The 18,452-nt window shown below is 57.9% G+C and overlaps 3 protein-coding genes across 3 annotated transcripts; 2 read left to right on the plus strand and 1 right to left on the minus strand.

The window, feature by feature from the left end:
* Positions 1-162: 162 nt before the first annotated feature.
* On the minus strand, positions 163-2,751 carry INS49_011835 (uncharacterized protein; the record flags this gene model as incomplete). Its single annotated transcript, XM_043172544.1, has 4 exons — positions 163-345; positions 429-1,873; positions 1,950-2,559; positions 2,614-2,751. The coding sequence occupies 4 exons, from the start codon at positions 2,749-2,751 to the stop codon at positions 163-165; spliced, it is 2,376 nt and encodes a 791-aa protein (XP_043024289.1).
* An 828-nt stretch (positions 2,752-3,579) lies between these two features.
* INS49_011836 (uncharacterized protein) lies at positions 3,580-6,021 on the plus strand (the record flags this gene model as incomplete). Its single annotated transcript, XM_043172545.1, has 3 exons — positions 3,580-4,768; positions 4,823-5,772; positions 5,857-6,021. The coding sequence occupies 3 exons, from the start codon at positions 3,580-3,582 to the stop codon at positions 6,019-6,021; spliced, it is 2,304 nt and encodes a 767-aa protein (XP_043024290.1).
* Positions 6,022-13,800: 7,779 nt separating this feature from the next.
* Positions 13,801-14,202, plus strand: INS49_011837 (uncharacterized protein; the record flags this gene model as incomplete). The annotated part of the gene is made up of 2 exons (XM_043172546.1): positions 13,801-13,905; positions 13,984-14,202. The coding sequence occupies 2 exons, from the start codon at positions 13,801-13,803 to the stop codon at positions 14,200-14,202; spliced, it is 324 nt and encodes a 107-aa protein (XP_043024291.1).
* Positions 14,203-18,452: the final 4,250 nt, after the last annotated feature.

An 18,452-nucleotide genomic window follows, 5' to 3' on the forward strand; every position in this document is an offset into this window, starting at 1 on the left:
AGAAGAATGCCTCCAGCTTAGCCAGAATCCCAATCAGCAGCAGCGGCGGAAGCAACTACCACCACAAGCAGCAACAGCAACAGCAACAGCAACAGCGTTACCGGCCCCGCCGCCTCTGCCTTTCGCATCGGACATGTCAGCCTCGTGCGTGTGCCCTGCACCCTACTGCATGAGACAAGCCACCTTGCGGCTGCTGTGCATCTCCGAGGATGCAACCTTGACCCTCGTCTTGGGGCCGACCCAGACATACGCCTCGACGATCCACTCGTACCAGACCTTGGTGTCATCAGTCTGCCGCCACATGCTGACCTCGAGGTCTGAGTCCTGCGGGAAGTAGAGGGGTTGCTGTTGATTGAACGTATTAGCACGCGCCCAAGGCCATAGACTGTGAAGTAAACCTCGTAGGGTACATTGTAGACCGTGCTCACCTTTAGGGGGAAGAAGATAGGGAACCAGGAGACCATGTCCTTGCTCTTCCTGTCGATCTGGTCCGGCAGGATGCTCAGCTCCACCAGCTCCTTGCCCTCGCCGGTGTGCGGCCGGTAGAGCGTGCTCTCGAAGTAGCCCGCCAGGCCGTGACAGACACCGCGCGGGCGGCAGTAGAAGGTCAGGTGCGTGTGCCGGGCGTTGTGCTCGTTGGTGCCGCCCGAGTTGTTCATGGCGCCGCCGCCTGCGGTGCGCAGCCTCGGCGCGTGCGACACGGGGCCGTTCTCGGCCTCCCACTTCTCGATGAGCGAGCCCGCGACGGGGTGCACAAACTCCCACGCCTGCTGGAACCGCGGCTTCCCGGGCACCTTCTGCGAGATGAGGTCCAGCTGGTACAGCCGCACGACCCAGGGCGTCTCGAAGGCATTGGCGTCGGCCGGGGCGAGGGTCCGCAGGTGCGCATGGATCTTGGGCGTCGCGATGGGCGACAGCCACGCCGTGTACGACTCGGGGATCGAGATGCCATGCGGCCGCGCGATGTGCTTTTGGATTCCATCGATACACTCGGGTGACAGTTCGTTGTCGCCGAACGAACCCAGCAGCTCCGTCACGAGGATGTCCACCTTGGGCGGCGCGCTGCCCGCGTAGCCCTGCGGCCGCGGCCCCGTCCAGTCGCGCATGTCAGTCTTGACCACCGTCACCCGTCCGCCCCACACGGTCTCGTTCTGCCGAAGGAGGTACACGTAGGCGTTCTGGTTCTTCTCCACCGCCCATATCTGGATGGGCATCCCGCTGCGCTCGCTGGCTCTCAGCGCCCGCGTCACCAGCGGGCCACGCCCGGCCCCAGCGACGGTCACCACCAGCTCGGCGTTGTCGCCCTTGAGGGACGACGTAGGCTTTCCAAGCTGCTTCCACTCGCTCATGGCCTGGAACATGGCCTCCTCGTACAGGTTGTACTTGACGGGGTCGCCCTCAAACATCTCGTATGTCGCCGACTCAAGGTTGTCAGACAACGGCTGCAGAGGGCTCTGTAGCCAGTCCTGGAAGCTCGTGAGCGTGTCCGTCTCGAGGGCCCCAAGCGGCTCCTGCTGGCGCTCCAGGTGGCTCATGTACAGCACATGGGCATTCATGCCGGGGAGGCTCTTGGCCAACGCATCGCTGTGCGCTGCCTCGCCGATAGTCGGGAACTCGATCTGGATGGTCTCGGCCGCCTCAGCGGCTGCCTGGAGCTCAGCCAGGAAAGGCCCGACGTCGTAGAGGAGGAGCCAGGGTGCGTTCTTCAGTCGCATATAGCTGAATATCATGTCCTGGTGGTATCGAGTGAGGGACGGGTTGCCGGTCTTGTTGGGCTGGAAGGTGGTGGGCCCGAGGGTCACGTAATGCAGGGGCTCGGAAAACCACCGAGTCTGGAGCTCCCTCTCCGGAAGACGTCGCGGGATCCTCAAGGCTGGAGTAGGTAGGGTTGTTAGCAGGAGACCGGTGTAGCAGTAACGAGGAAATGTAGAATGTAAGCTGGGCCTCACCAACAAACAACCTGGTCGAGTACTGGCAGACCGACCGGATGGCGTGCCACGTATCCCAAGCCCCGAAGAGATCAACCTCATCATCTTTTGGGCCTGCCTTTGCCACATCCTTGGACCCGTGAAGTTCCTCAGATAGCAGCTTTGCCTTCTCCTCCAACCCAGGCTCACGGTACATTGGCATATGGATGATGACGTTCACCCTGGTAGCCACCTCAAATGTCTCCTGCACCGCTCTCACATACTGAGCAATGGCTTTACCGTCCCCGTCCTGTCGTGGCCCCGGGATCACAACACTGCGCACCCCACAGAAATTGGCATAGGCCACCTCCAGGTTCAGCGCCTGGCGGGAGATGCTGGCGATGACCGGGTCTGACGAGCAGAGGTCGATCCACGGGCTTGAGTAGGCCAGCACGTTAAGCACGTATGAGCTGGGAATGAGGCTCGTGTCCTTGTTGGTGAGAGTTGGGACGGTAGGGCCGGGCAGGGCCGGGTTGGCCTTCTCGGCAGCCGACAAACTCGAGGCCTCTAGGCCGCTCAGATGAGACCTGTAGAGCTCCTTGACACGTTGGTGGAAGTGCTCATTGGTGATTGGCGCCGTTGCGAACCCGAACTGAGAAGACGCTTAGTGCTGCTGTTCTTATGCCAGGGTCGAAGGAAAACTTACGCCGGCGTTGAGGACCTGAGCGTACTGGCCATCAGTGAGAGCCTCAGTCCTGGAGGAGTCATGCTGACCGATCCAAAAAGTTGGACGGACATGGGCAAAAGCCTCCGACTCCGGGTTCAGAGACCCGCTGGAAGGCATCCTGAATGCACTTTCCGCGTGGGTCGCTCGAGGTTGAGAATGTTGGAAAATGTGTGAGAGGGCAGAGAAACTCTGGTTGGAAAATTGCTGGGATGGAGGAGTCGGGCACCGCAGAGGTGAGGGGATGGGGCATACGGTCCGAGAGACTCGGGTCAAATCACCAGATGGCACAGTCCGCAACACCGCTGGGGTCAAGAGACACGTTTCTTCACAGTAGCACATTGACCAGAATTCTAGATGGGCACGACTTGTATTTGTTGCGCTTGTTGTGCTTGTTGTCAGGTGCAGTGCTGCAGACTTACAGTAGGTACCTAGGTAGTCAGTCTAGTAGGTACCCACCTAAGTACTGTGTATCTACTATCTACGCATTACAGGACTTGGCTTCTGCGGCTTGTAGCCTGCCTACACCATCTGCTCACTGCGTAGACAAGACTCTGATGAATCCGTCTCTTTCTGGTGAGACAACATGTCACAATACAGTATTTCATCGTAGTAGACTACCTCGGAGGTAGCACAACAGGCTTGGCGTGAAATATTCTCAGGGTCCAGCTGCCACTTGCCACTGCCACTGCCACTGCCACTGCCACTGCAGCAACGGCCGCCTAAAATTGTCGGTTCCGACTCGGCAGGCAGGAATGCTGTCGGCTTGCCTGCCGATTGGACGATCTGCAGGGTTTCCCAGGAAAATTTACAGGACGGTTCCTGAACCTGCGACCCCCAAACCCCCGGAGCGTGTTGTTTCGCAAAGCCTCTTCTGCAAAGGCGCGGCGACGAGGTCATCACCACGTCTGTTTCTCGAACCTCCTGCAAGACTCTCGCTTCGTCAGTATGGCTGACAAGTCCAAGGGCACCAAGAGGCCCAGCGCCGACACCGACACCGACACTCCGGGCTCCCCAAAGCGAGCACGGCAGGCGGGCGCAATGGACGGATACAACCCCTACCTAGCCCACCAGTACGGCGACCAGAACGGCTCCGCAAAGTCGTCTGCATGGCCTGCATTCAACGGCATCAAGCGCCACGAGACCAACGAGAAGCAGATCACCGGGCTCGAGGACGCCGACGACAACCCGTGGACGGGCGAGCCGCACAGCCAGAAGTACTTCAGGATCCTGGAAGGGAGGAGGAACCTGCCCGTCCACAAGCACCGCCAGGAGTTCCTCGACATCTACCACAACACCCAGATCATGGTCTTTGTCGGAGAGACCGGTTCCGGAAAGACCACGCAGATCCCACAATATGTCCTCCACGACGAGCTCCCCCAGTTCACCGGCAAGCTCATCGCCTGTACCCAGCCCCGCCGAGTCGCCGCCACCAGCGTCGCCCAGCGTGTCGCCGACGAGCTCGACGTCACGCTCGGCAACGAGGTCGGTTACAGCGTCCGTTTCGATAACTGCACCTCCGACAAGACCATGCTCAAGTACATGACCGACGGTCAGCTGCTGCGAGAGTGTATGCACGACAACGACATGTCTCGATACGCCTGCATCATCATCGACGAGGCCCACGAGCGCACACTCGCCACTGATATTCTCATGGCCCTGCTCAAGGAGATTTCTCAGCGTCGAAAGGACCTCAAGATCATCATCATGTCTGCCACCCTCGACGCCCAAAAGTTCCAGAAATACTACTTTGATGCGCCACTGCTGGCCGTCCCCGGAAGAACACATCCAGTGCAGCTCTTTTACACCCCTGAGGCGGAGAGGGACTATATCGAGGCCTCCATCAGGACGGTTCTCCAGATCCATGCGACAGAGGACGAGGGCGACATCCTGCTGTTCCTGACCGGAGAGGAGGAGATCGAGGACGCTTGTAGGAGAATCCGCCTTGAGGTTGATGAGATGCTGCGCGAGTCGGACGTTGGCCAGATGTCGATTTACCCCCTTTACGGTACCCTGCCACCTCACCAGCAGCAGCGCATCTTCGACAAGGCGCCAGGCCCTATCAAACCGGGTGGACGTCCCGGAAGGAAATGTATCGTGGCCACAAATATTGCAGAAACGTCGCTTACGATCGATGGTATGTTTGACTGAGCCTCTCTATGCCAATGATCCATGCTGACACTTCTCCCAGGCATTGTTTACGTCGTCGATCCGGGCTTCAGCAAGCAAAAGATCTACAACCCCCGAATCCGTGTCGAGTCGCTGCTTGTCAGCCCTATTAGCAAGGCATCCGCACAACAACGAGCGGGTCGTGCCGGTCGTACGCGACCAGGAAAGTGCTTCAGACTGTACACAGAACCAGCGTTCAAGAAGGAACTCATCGAGCAGACCTACCCCGAGATCCTTCGGTCGAACCTGTCGAACACGATCCTGCAGCTCAAACGGCTCGGTGTCCAAGATTTGGTCCACTTCGACCTCCTGGACCCGCCGGCACCTGAGACGATGATGCGCGCTCTTGAGGAGCTCAACTTCTTGGCCTGCCTGGACGACGAGGGCGAGCTCACCCCACTGGGCAGCCTGGCGTCCGAGTTCCCGCTCGACCCCCAGCTGGCAGTCATGCTCATCAGCAGCCCCGAGTTCTATGCCAGCAACGAAGTCCTCTCGATCGTCTCCCTGCTTTCCGTGCCATCACCGTGGGTCCGTCCCAACACAGCACGGAAACGTGCCGACGAGATGAAGGCACAGTTTGCCCACCCGGATGGCGACCACCTCACGCTGCTCAACTTGTATCATGCCTTCAAGGCCGAGATGAACAAAGGAACGGACGTGAAGACTTGGTGCCACGAGCACTTCTGCAGCATACGACACCTGAGCTCGGCCGATAACGTACGCGCCCAGCTCAAGCGTATCATGGAGACGCATGGCATCGAGCTGGTATCTACAGACTTTAACGACAAGAACTATTACAACAACATCCGGCGGGCCCTTGTTGCCGGATTTTTCATGCAGGTGGCGATGAAGGACACGAGCAAGAGCTACACTACGATCAAGGACAACCAGCCCGTTTTGATCCACCCGTCGAGCGTGATAAAGGCGGACTACGAGTGGGTCATCTACCACGAGTTTGTCCTCACCAGCAAGGTAGGTCCTCTTTCCTTGGCACCCCTCGGCTTGCTTCTTTTGCTTTGAAAACCTGGATGATATGTGCTGACCCTGTCTTTCTAGCAATACATCCGTACCGTCACCGGTGTCCGCCCCGAGTGGCTTCTGGAGATTGCACCAGTCTACTACGACCTAGACACGTTCGACAAGGGCGAGGTCAAGACGGCTCTGCAGAGGGTCACGGAGAGGATCCGCCGGAAGCAGGCTATGAAGGGAGGGAGAGCCTAGACGAGCCCCTGTCCGACTAGGCAGCGCCGCAATCACAGGTGATGACGAGTATGGGGCCGGCGATGGTGATTACTGAATTTGTAGACGGGCTGGTTTATCGCGATAGAGTAAAGCACACCGTTTGCCACTCCACGGTGGAAAGGTTCGAAGGAGGGCAAAGACGGCTGCACCCATGGGCTTAGGTGTATGGTTCCGGTCCTATATTTTTCATAGGCTCCAAACAAAGGCCGCAAAACCGGACAGGCGTGGAAGTATGCCCGAGTCTTGGATCGAAGAACACATTACCCCAAGATTTAGAACAGACAGGCAGGCAGGCACACAGACAGGGCGATGGTGTCGACGAATAAAGCATGAGCTCCTCGGCAATCCCACATGTCCATCCCACATGTTCTCGCATCCTGCCGACAACATGCCATTCCTCCCTGCTTGATCACTGCGACGTTGTGCTGGAGTCACTCCTTCTCTCATGACCCTATAATGGCCCCCCTCGGCCGCAAGTCTAGCGAAATCACCCGCCATCGCGTGAGAAAGCCCGCACCCGCTGCGAGGAGAGGGGGACGAAGCTGTCGTGTCACGAACTCCGGCGCCGTGCTACAATGGTGAGTGCCACGTAGGAAGGATAAAAGAAAGAGGGAGAAACAGGCCGCTAGCCGATCGAGATGGGCGTTTCGAGATCAGGGGAGGGAGAGGGGAGGCGGGACGGGCTGGTGATATGTACTACACGGCCAAGACATGATGAGGGCAACACGGAATAAGCCGAGCCACCAAAGTAGATGTTGATGACTCCGTCCCCTGGCGTGCACAACTCCAGGCGGGTGACGGGTGATGTGAAGCTGCATGAGCAGAGGCGGGAGAGGACAGTGTGGATGACTGACTGACTGACTGACCGACCGGCCACCCAGACAACTTAAGGACCTACCTACCTAGGTAGTAAGTTGATACTGATTGCACCTCGGCGAACAAGAGCAACCCCCACCCCACAAGGACGGACAAAACCACTCCGGCGACGAAGGAGGGGCGGAGGGGATCGCGATCTTGCAGGCGGCGCTGTTCATGCTCATCGATCCCGCACACGGCTGAGCATGAGGTGGGTGGGTTTGTGGTTGATGGACACCTCTGCGGGCTGCCTGACTATTTGGGTGTCCGTCCCCCTCATTCCTACCCTCTCCTATTTCTTACCTTCCTTCTCTCGTGGGACATGAGCGAGACACGGGATTGGGGGGAAGCTATCGGCAGCCGAAGGCGACACAACCTCTGCAATTTATAGGTTCTCGTGGTTATTATCGAGGTCTGCAACACAAGAGGAACAAGATCTCCCGTGCATTGTCGATTCTCTGTAACACACCAATCTCCGAATACGCACATGCAAGGCTATGCACCACCAGAATCATGCACACGCCGCTCACGAATACGGACACCACATGAAAGTGTGACAGCACACACGCCCAGGGTTCTGAAATACCGGTCGGGGGACGGATTCAGCCCGCAGCCAACTTCGGATGTGAATGACGCTTCCCACGCGCGGCCTATCTTTTCATATGCCTGTGGTGATCTGCTTGTCTACCCGCTCACCCATAACAGCAAGGGTGTGATTCAAGGGTATAAGCCGAGCCGGGGTGGTGTGAATCCTGGTGGCGGACAGGGGGGCGAGTGAAAACGTGGGGCTCTGCATCTGTCTGCCTGTTTTTTTTTTTTTTTTTTTTTTTTTTTTTTTTTTTTTTTTTTTTTTTTTTTTTTTTTTTGGTTTGGCTGCTGTTTTCCGTTTTTCTTGTCCTCTTGATTCCGCGAACGCCAAAACGAACCGACAAAAGGCATGGGCGTGGGATGGCAGCTCCTGCCGAGCACTCTGCGTGGGGTGGTACAGTGTTGCTGCTGTTCTGCTTTTGCTCACACGTCGTCGTCGTCCACCTGCCCTGCCCGGTGACACCTCTCTGACCGTGGTTGGCTGCAGGCCGACGATGACACTCGACTTGATCTCGCAGGAGAGAGAATGATCAAAAGCGGTTTGGCAGAATTTGCGAACATGTATGGTGTGTAGCAGCGCCTTCTCACTAGCGGGTTGCAGGTATTCGCTGCGAGGGTATCGACAACCAAAGCAAAACAATCCCAGGCTGTTGGTGCGCAGTCCTCGATTGGCTCTGCCTTGTTTCAGGGTCGGACTGCCTGGAACTACATCGGACTTTAGTGCTCTCACCTTGCCTTCGTTGTTGTCTCTGCCCGTCACACCGTCCGACATATTTCTGTACTTACTTCTCCTCATGCATGGCATGGGGTGAATCCATCAGCAGGTCATGAGGTAGCCTCACACCGAGGTCGTCCGAGTTCCGACTTTCGACGTCACCTGAAGACGTTACTGTGGCAGCGCTGCCCGGACCCGTTTGCCTCGCCCGTGTGGTCGCTTGTTCTAGCAGTTCATGCAAGCCCCTGGGAAAAGTATTCACACAGGGTTGCTTTTTCGGCATAAGCCTAAAGAGACCACAATGGCACCATTTTCTCGCTTCGTTCCGCGAAGAGCTCGCTTCGCCAGGAACTAGCACATGATAACGGGGACGATCAGGTGAGAGGCTTCGGTGATGTCTCTGTGAATAGCATGCGACGCGAGACGCATGTAAATCCTGTCCCGAATCGGAAGCCATGATGGTGATTCTTCCCACCTCACCACCTTGATGAGGCGGCCGATGGCGCGTTGAAATATTCTTACCGCTGCAGGCGAACTGGCGCCGGATAGTGATGGCAAGACGCGACGAAATCATCGCTCCAAACTGCTTCCCCCGGCAATATTGGTGAGAAATCCATGCGACGTGACGCCTTGTAGGTGATAGGTCAGTTCCGCTCGGCTTGGTAGGCGTTCCCAGTTCAGCAGCACCCCCTACTAGGTCCTCACGATGCGACCGGCTGTGAGCCTGGATATATCCCAGGTCTGGTGGTTCCATGATTGTTCCCGGATCTGCCTGGTGCGAAGACATGCACACGTCTTCTGGAACGAGAGAACCAAACACATGTTTCCGTTTCAATGCAGCTGCCCGCTGTCATCTGGTATCTACTACCGAGGCACGAGCTGGTCAATATGCCCGGCCCTGGTTGGGTTGGCAACAATTGGCGTATCGTAAGTCACCAATTGCATAGCAGAACATGTATGCTGGGTCAAGCCGTTTCCATAGTGCCGCGAGAGACCTTTGGGAGCCTCAGCTAGGTTCGCCTTCAAGATGTTTGGTTGCTTGCCCAGGTGAGCAGCAGCAGCAGACTCGAATGACGGAGGACAACGTTGCCATTTGGAGCCGCAGAATAAATGCCGAAATCGAAATTGCCAGCAAACCCCATCCTATTGCTAGCATGTGAAGTTCACAGTCACTGGCGGGAATAATGCCCCATCATCATGCCGCTTGGCGTTAGACCTTCATCCTGCAATATGCACCAAGATGCAAGTAATTCTGATCTGTCAGAATCACCTCGGCCGCCTCATTTCCGTCCTAATCACTGCCATTGCCGCCGCGAAGACGTTCGGACGCGGATGGACCGTGGGTGGTTCGCTACCAAGGTCTCGATCATTCATAATGGGTCAAGAGGTTGGCCTGTTCAATGCACAACTTGAACTGGGCTTTTGATGTGAGGCCCAGCTTGTCGATCAGCACAGGCCGGACCAGGTGCCACAGAGCGAGGGCTGAAAAATAAAAATGGAAATGCGAAGGTATCGGCGCCAAAAGTCTTCAGCTCTCTCAAAAGCAGCCCACTGGAGACCACCTGTGGAGGATGGTATATGGAGGCCCACGACATGCAGCCTTGGGGCTTGCAGCATACAGGAAGGGGTCGGTGATCTCTGCGGGGGCAAGGACCACGCTGTGTGACCCATTATGGCTAATGGCGGCACAGATTCAGGATTGAGGGTATCATCCTCGATCCTGAGGCGTGGCAACACGATATCAACATTTCAGTGGATATGTAGGACCTGTGTGCCTCCATGCCGGCTGCAAGCCCTCGCTTCCGTCCCGTCAAGGCTGGATCAGGCAATATGAACAGCACCCAGGGGCGAGGGACTGTGGGGAGAGACACCGAGAAAGGAACGTCATCCTGGCGGGATGAGTAGAGTAGTAAGCTGTCATGCACGGCAAGGCGTGGGTGCTTCCGCTTAGCGTTTGTAGGTGACTGGAGACCAGTCGCTGAGGGCACGCCAAAGAGGCGGGCACTCGACGTTCTGGTGTTCTGTTGGGGCATGAGGATCCAGACGAACAAGCAATCGGGTTGAAGAAAGGATGGGTGAGTACCAGGCAGCTAGCTCCTCATGGATGTTGTTGACCATCTGCGCCAGCACAGGCCAAAACGACCCGACAAGGCCGGCTTGTCTCATCATCGTCTACCGTGGCTCCCACACCCAGCCCCTGCTGGAGATTGGTGCATCGTCAAGACAATTGACATGAAGGGGCGGCGAGGGCGGAGCGCAATATTGTTTTCGGAGCGCCGCCACCACGAGGAGTGGCTGACAAAGGCACGGCAAGCACGGATGACATGCATGCGAATGTCTGTGTGTCTTTGCTGAGTGTGTTTGTGTGGGTTGAGAGAGAGACCTTCGGTCTGTCTGTCGGATGCCAACCTTGGTCTGGGGCCAAGGGTATGGTTGGAGGGTGGGGACGCGGCGCGGGAAGTGCCTGATGAGAAGGGCTGCATGGTGTCTCACCCGCCCACCACGGCTGCACGTTTGGACTGACGTGCGAATGGGAAGAGATCCGCCCGGAGCCGTCAAGCGGAGGTGTGCTGGTCGGGAGCTTGAATGGACGCGGCAGAGGATGTGGCACCATGCACGACACGAGGATCAATTTCCCCACAGAAGATGCATCGGAGAGAGTCTTCGCGGGCGGGCGGGCGACAAGACGGTACGGCGGCTGACGGCTCTCGTCGAGTCAAGCCGAGTCCGAGCCGGGAGGCGGGCATGGTGTCGCCGTTGCTGTTGCTGCTGGCAGAAAGCGAGGGGTAGAAGGCGAGGGGTAGAAGGCGAGGGAGGAGGGGGGGCAGGCGACGGGCATGTCACCTATCTAAGCCTCCATACAGTATCAGGCGTTGTGACAGATCAAGAAGTCGCGTGTGGTCGAACGAGGCACGTCACCGTTGCAGCGGACAACCCTGGAAGCAGCAGGAGCTGGAGCAGGAACAGGAACCGGGCAGGAAGACCCCTGGAGAAACGGCAGGGCGCTAATAAGGGCCCGGCCTCCGTCCAGTGCTATGCTGTACCGTGGTCGACGCCTTCCATGCCATCCATACCATGGCACCTGAGGGCACATGGACATGTGTGTATGTGCCTGTGTGTCTGTGTGTCGACTGATGTTTTGCATCCACCATCCCAAGAACTATACACTACCATGCACAGTACACATGCAGGGCACAGCTACCTTGGTACCCAAGCAGGTAGGTGTGTACTGTACCGCACATGGCTAGGTGGCTAGGCGCAGATGTCAAAGACTAACAGGGGTCCGGTCCACTTCAGGGTCTCGAGCTCCACCTGGTTGATTTCTGTCTGAAGAATGGCATCTGTCTGGCCAGTGCTATCCTGTTTCTACCGTGTATCGTACCATACGGTACCGTACCATGTTGTGCCGCAATTGGGTTGTGGCTAGGTACGCTGCTATTTTAGTTGCAAGTTAACACCCCCGAGAGGAGGCGAGGTTGCGAGGCCGTCACGCTGTCAACTCAACTCGTCAAAGCTGCACAGAGGCTTGCGACGACACCTTGGACACTCGCTCGACCTTGTCCTCTTTCAGCCCTTGGCCCCGAGACTCCGCCAGAACGGGGAGGGATGGGCGCTCTCACAGAGGCCCAAAGGCTCGCTCAACCTCGTCATTGCCTCGTTCTGCCCCGTCTGCGGTACTTCGCTCACGCACACGCCACCCATGTGGCCATGTACATACACACAGAACAACCATCCCTCCTACGTGTGGTGGGGACTCGGCACGTCGATCGCCCTTTGTTGAGCCTCATGCTCATGTCCTCGATTGGGTGCTAGCCTGGGGTTGTACAGCCTCTGCGCTGGGCTGGGCTGGCGGCCGCAACCCATCTGGTCGTCCGAAAAGAGATGGCTGTCGAGATCTACGTCTCGGTCACTCCCGTCCGGGAGCCAGGATGGACACGGGACGGAGAGGGGATGGCAGCACAGAGCAGGGCAGAGCAGGGCAGAGCCTACCTGCTCGCAGACGACACGCAGACACGGGATGGAGTCTCGGCCTGGATCCATCTTGAGTGCAGGCTATACAAGTGCGCGTACGATACTGCTCAGACGTGCATGTGCTGTTGTCTGTATGGATGTGCGACCATGGCTTGCGTCCGGTCTGTCTCCGCAACGGTGGATCGCATCTGTCAATCAACATGCGAGAGCCAACTCGCGCGGGCAGCGGGACCGTGATGCAGGCCGATTCCTGGATTCCCGGTCCCGCCTCTCTTCGTCGACACAGTACCAGCGCGCCGCTCTTCGCATACAAAACCTCTCATCCAAACGCTCTTGTGTCACTTTTCACATTTGCTCTCGCTCTTTTCCCTCTTCCCTTCGGTGTTGTCCCTCTCTCCCCGCTCGCCTAGCTCTCTCGCTGCCCGCCCCAATGCTCTGCCTATCAGGTCCCTTGACCAGTGTCCCCCCGCCCTCCAATGGGCAGGTCCCAGCAATTGATCTTTCCTATCTGTAACCCGTACCCGCGCACATCCCGATCTTGTCGTCCCAATAACAACAACAACCATACAACAACAGCAACGTGAATGATCACCTCCACCACCGTCGAGAGGCGTCGACCGGGTCTTTCTCTCATTCTTCCCATCAAATGATATACGTGACCCCGTCTCCGGTCTTGACGGGCCCCCGCCTGATTGGCCGAATTGCATACGCGCTGCCAGACAGCCTGCAGCAAAACCGGGGCATGGCCGCGGGTTAACCATGTTGGCCCTTTGACGTGCAGCTGAGGCCATTCACATGCAGCAGCCGGACCTCCTTCCCCGTTTATTAGTCATGGCCCCGGGCAACGTTGGGACGGCCTGGCATGTCGGCACGTCGAGGAGGGCCACACACGCCCGCAGTGCTCGGTCTGCGTGTACGCGGCAGAGTGCATGCACATGTTGCAAGGCACCTCTGCGTCCACCGCATCCGCAGCGTGACAGCTACAGTGGGGAGGGCCCATGTCAGAAGCCAAGGCGTGGCTCCTCGAGCAACGGAGGAGCCCATAGTAAATGAACCCACTACGGGAGATGCGACGGCGCCCTTTGATCGGCGGCGGGACGGCGGGACGTTTTGGCCCTCCCCTACTCCATCAGGGTCGGTGTCAGTGTCCATCAGACCCTGCCCGCGCAGCCACGCCTGCCACGGTACGGTACTGCTCATCCATCTATCCACCACCCCCTGCCCGCTCCCACCCCGGTCTCCCTCCCATAGGGACCCCTGGCAGGAGACCAACCCACCCTCTCGAGCTTGACAGGTGTGGGACCCTGGTCTTCCGCTGTTGTCACCCTTGTCCCTTGCACACCTTAAATGTCCTCCTTCGGGGGCCACATATAAAGTCTCATGTTCCTCTCAGGTGATTCTAGCCTCTACTGCTCTCCATCTACCTCTGCTCGCCCAGAAACCAACGGCGGATCTCTCAGCATTTGTTTTCAACAGCTACAGCCTATCCGACCAGAATCTCTGTCCCCCTCGCTGTGTTACGAGGCCTCCCTCCTGCGTTGCCTCAAGTGTGAACAGGCCTCACCGAATCTGTTACCCGTCTCACCCTCGCCTCTCTCTCAAACATCGAAGTACCGCCAGAAGTCATCATGAGTGGAAGCGGCGGATTCTACAAGTACAGGTGCAAGTACTTTTACACACACAACTGCACGAACTGGGTATATGTGAACAATTCACCATGTGCCAACTGTCTCGTGAGTCCCCAGGCCCACCTGCACATCCCATCTCCTGCGCCGAGGTAGAGCCAGCTGGCTGACCGCTTCCTTCTCCAGGCTGAGGGCAGAGATTCTATTGAGGCCCCGCCCCAACAGCAATTCAGGGACATCATAGTCCCCTACTATGACGATAACGGCATGCGGCAAGAGTGCCTCATGGAGTTCATTGCCACGGATCCCTTGGGCCTCTACTGGAGCCTCCGGTATAAGGCCCCCGTGCAGGTCGGCCCGACTGTCACCAGCGACACTCCGAGGCCCGTCTACCCCTCGGCGTAGGCGCGGGCTTAGGTCGCTGGCTCCTGCAGCATCTGCTGCTGTGACTCGAGTCTTCCGGCCAGAACACCGCTGGCACGATCTACGGCCGTGGAACCGACCATCCAGACCACCTATCACCTGAGATGGCAACAATTTTGGTCGTGGACCACCCTCTACCCCCTTTTGTCTCTATTTCTCCTTCCTCCTTCACCCAACACATCATTGGCACGTCTGGACCGTTTCAACATGGCGAAGGTGGATGACAATGGCCACCGACAAGGAGTGGTGGAGCCGACGGTAGACGCTGGTCAACCGTTTGGGTGGCGCTTGGATACGACGAGATGACCACTTCAAATTTGTGTGTCAAAGCAGCACTAGGGTACTTTCTCATGGGACGACGTGGATGGAGTCAACTGTGGATACACCTTCCAGGCGGAGTGGCTGTGCTCATACGTGAGGTTTGTCAGTTGGAGGGGGAAGGGTTCCCCGTGGATGTGTTTACGCGAGGCGGCAAGGCGAAGAATGTCTGGGTCTGGGTTTTTTTTTTTTTTTTTTTTTTTTTTTTTTTTTTTTTCCCCGGCGTGAATAACGCCATGGGACACGTGTTTTTGCGGAGTATACGACGACTCTGACGTCCCCGGCTGTGTGGTCGTCTGTCTATACGGGGTTCGGATATTTCTGTGGTCATGGGCAGGACGAATGGAGACTTTTCATGATGAGGCCAACGCTAGGAAGGGGACCTGCCACAACGGGGAAGTAGGAAGCTGCCTGAGCCTGCGGCATATGCCGACGGAAGGTGCCGAGATTGTCTGTAAAGCATGGCGCTGGAGGCAAAAAGTCTGATTCTTGGTTCCTGGTCTCTTTCCAGGGCTCGCGCGTTTAAAAATCCCGTGTTCTTTTTGGGTTTCGAAGATGGGCGGGTCGGTATAACGTGATCTGATATCCAGGCGCGGCACGGGCAGACAAGAATACCTGGGCGGCAAGACCTCAGTTTTCCCCACCAGAGAATGGAGGCTTGTCGTACGACAAGCAGTGTTTTAATTTCTGATCGCTCAGGGGTTCCTTATCGAAAATTGGACGGTTGGTTGAATGGACCCTCGCATCAAGAATACCAGAGTGACGAGAACCAAGAACACAGCAAGCCAGGACCTGGTTCGAGTGCCCGCGCAGCCAAGTCCGCACCTCCCGCGCTCCCGGAAGGATAGGTGATGTACGTATGCTGTAGATTCCCCATGTGCCGACATCGGGAACCCCCAGGCCAGGACGCGGGCCTTCTTCACGGCCAGATAATCTCGGGGAATCGGCTCCCAGCATCCAGACGATTCGACGTTGTGTCTTCCCGGGCCAGCCACTCCTCCCGCGGATCTATCTTGGGTTGCGAGCCGGGACCGTTGAGAATAAAAGGCCCCCCTCCCCAAAACTTGGCGCGCAGGAGCAGGGGCCAGGGCTGGCAGGGCGTCGACTGGGGTCCGCGGCCGAGCTTGTTTGTCCCTGTTGGGGGTGGCGGGTTGCATCCAGGAACAGGTGGAGGGTGCTGTCTAGAGGTAGGAGCGTGTGCTATATTTTCCGTGTCCACCTGCGCGGCTGTACCTCGACTGTGGCCTCTTATGTATACGTACCCACGCAGAGGACATGTTACACCAAGAAGCACCAACTAGTCAGATTTGAGACAGTGCCGAAAATCTACATGACGGGTAGCTTCCGCCTGCCTGCGGGATGGTATCGGACTGACAGGCAAGCCCTCCACAGTAGTCCCAAATCCAATCTGATATACTTCAAATAGTGCAGTGCGCCCACCGTGGCCCGATGGGCCCACGTTTTATGTCCCGGGGGGGGGGGGGCGAGGGAGAGAGGAGAGAAAAGTTGGGGGCAGGGGGAATTGTGATCTGGCCAGGTCTAGACGTGCCGTCTCTCGTTGGTTGCAACCTGCCGAGCCTGGTAAGGCAACGCGAGGAAAAGCAGTGAGCACCACGTTTCCCCCATGTGGTCTGGATTGCAACGTCGGCAATGAGAGGGTACTGAAAGACTTGGGAAGGCCAGGAAGAATCAAGCGTTTAGACGATCCATTCCCTTGCGGACCACGCAGCAAGGAGCGGATGGGCAGAGCAATCTGCGAAGGATTACACGCGATGCTCAGGCACAGAGATCAACAGGAGAAGAAACGTCGGTGTGAAGAGTCAGTCACAGTCTTGTCCTACCCCATGCTACGGTCGTACAAAGATCCCGTGGAGGGACCCCCGAGACTGCCAACCACCCAATCCGAGCTTATTCGCCAAGACACTCGGTAGCGAGCCGGGAAGGGGACGCTGTGCTCGCCCGACTCGCCCGCAAATTGGGAGGCTTCCCGGGCATGAAACGCCCCACGACCCGAGTGTTCATGTAGAAGTAGATGGCTGCTGCTGCAGCGCGCGCGGGTAGGCACATACATACGCGCAGTCTTACATGTGCCCGGGGCTTCTTCATCTACCGGTAACGTCCTCCAACAGCCAGCCTGACATGGCGGTGAGGCGAGCTTCGCCGTTGCAGGCGAGATCGAGGCACGGCGGCCTTTTTTGAGTTTACATCAAACTTGGTCCCTCAGAACACCTTGATGGGCCGACCAACATCGCGAACAATACGAGCTTCCACCACGACATGAGGTGCCTCGCGCGCGGTTGGATGGCACTGCGATGCTTTCCCTGCGGGGGCTCTGTGGCGGCGGCAGGTGGGCCAGCCGGGCACTGAGATGACCCCATCTGTGGAAGCTGCCGCTCGGCTCGCGGCACGACATGCGCCCGTCGCCCAGGTGAGGAGGGGGAGAAGAAGGAAAGAAGAAAAAAGGAAGCGCACAACGGCGACGCATGCGCTGCAGGGCGGACCGCCGACACACCGCGCTGCAGTGACAGCTGTCCTCGCCCGGTTGGGGGCTCCGGGAGCTTCATCATCCATCCCTCCCTCCTCTGGCCTGCGAGCTGCGTCATGCGAGCCTGAATTGAGTTTACCAGGGCCCCGGAGGTCAGACGCGCAGCCGAACTGCAGGCATGGCTGTCTGTGCATGCGGTGCAGGCCAGTGCCATGTATAGGTACCACAGTACATGATCCCGTGAAGAAGGGGGTAGCGTGTCGCCCTTGTCGGAGGCCAGGCCGAGCCACCGACCTGCCCACCCCCACCAACCCAGGTGAGGCAGGGTGAGGTTCCTTCACCTGAAAATTCCGTACGGCGCACGGACACAAGGGTACCGTTTGTGTGGAGTATCTTTTTGGTGGGAGGGGGCCAGTGACCCCCAAACGTGATGATGCCGTGCAGGCCGCCGCGCAGACGGTCGCTGTCACATGAGCAACACGGCCGGCAATTGTGTGTCTCGGTAAGACGGCCACCGTCGCTGTGTGTGCTGCTTCCACTGGGACGGAGCGACGCTGCCCGCTGCGCGTAGTTCAGGAGATGGTGGTAGCATCCCGAGGCTGGTGATGGCAGCAGCCGAGAACAAAAAGCAAAGTTGACACCCCGGGACCCACACACACGCGCGCACTCATGCGCACCAGAGTGGATCAACAAAGCCCGGGGTTGTGGACCCCCATTGCCCGTCGACAACGCGCCATGCTGGAAACAGCCGTGACAGCCCCAAGATTGGAGGGCATCATCAACACGAAAGAGGTGCCAAGTCCGTCTATGGAGTCGGCCCCGACGGCCACGGCTGACTCCCGACTTCGCTTGCAGGTTTTGGACACGGGCAAGCGGCTGTAACGTCGTGCGTCCGCGGTTGACCGAAACGGGCACGCCCGGCCGCACGACGTCGTTCGGGCGATGCGACCAGGGCGAGGCGGCAGGGAGGGTGGATGACATGCATGCTCAACCAAACTTGCAGCCGTCGAAGTCTCGCGCACGGTTGTGGGGTGGTCACGAAACGCCCTGGGTGTGGTCCACACCTCTGTCAGACTTGCATGGAAACGTTGTAAGGCTTAGACTGTTGACTGACGTCTCCAACTTGCCAATCTTTCCTGTCTCATCGCCATCTGAGACCGCGAATCGCAGTCCAGGCGGAGACTAGCTGGGGGCGAAGGGTCTCGAAAGCAGACCGTATTAGATCCCCTTCACCGGATCGGGAGATCGGGAGGTCGTAAAGGGCTGACCGATCCGCTCGCGTCGGCAAGCTATCGTCGACGAGTTCCTTGTCACCATGGAGGCAGGAATAGGTAAACGGCAGGTTCTGCTGGAACCGAGATGCGATGGACGGAGCAGAGGAGCCCACAAAGCAAGCGAAAGTCAATATGTGAGAGAAAGTTGGAAAAAA

Source organism: Diaporthe citri (genome assembly GCF_014595645.1).
Source record: "Diaporthe citri strain NFHF-8-4 chromosome Unknown scaffold_5, whole genome shotgun sequence".
In the NCBI taxonomy this organism is placed as follows: Eukaryota; Fungi; Ascomycota; class Sordariomycetes; order Diaporthales; family Diaporthaceae; genus Diaporthe; species Diaporthe citri.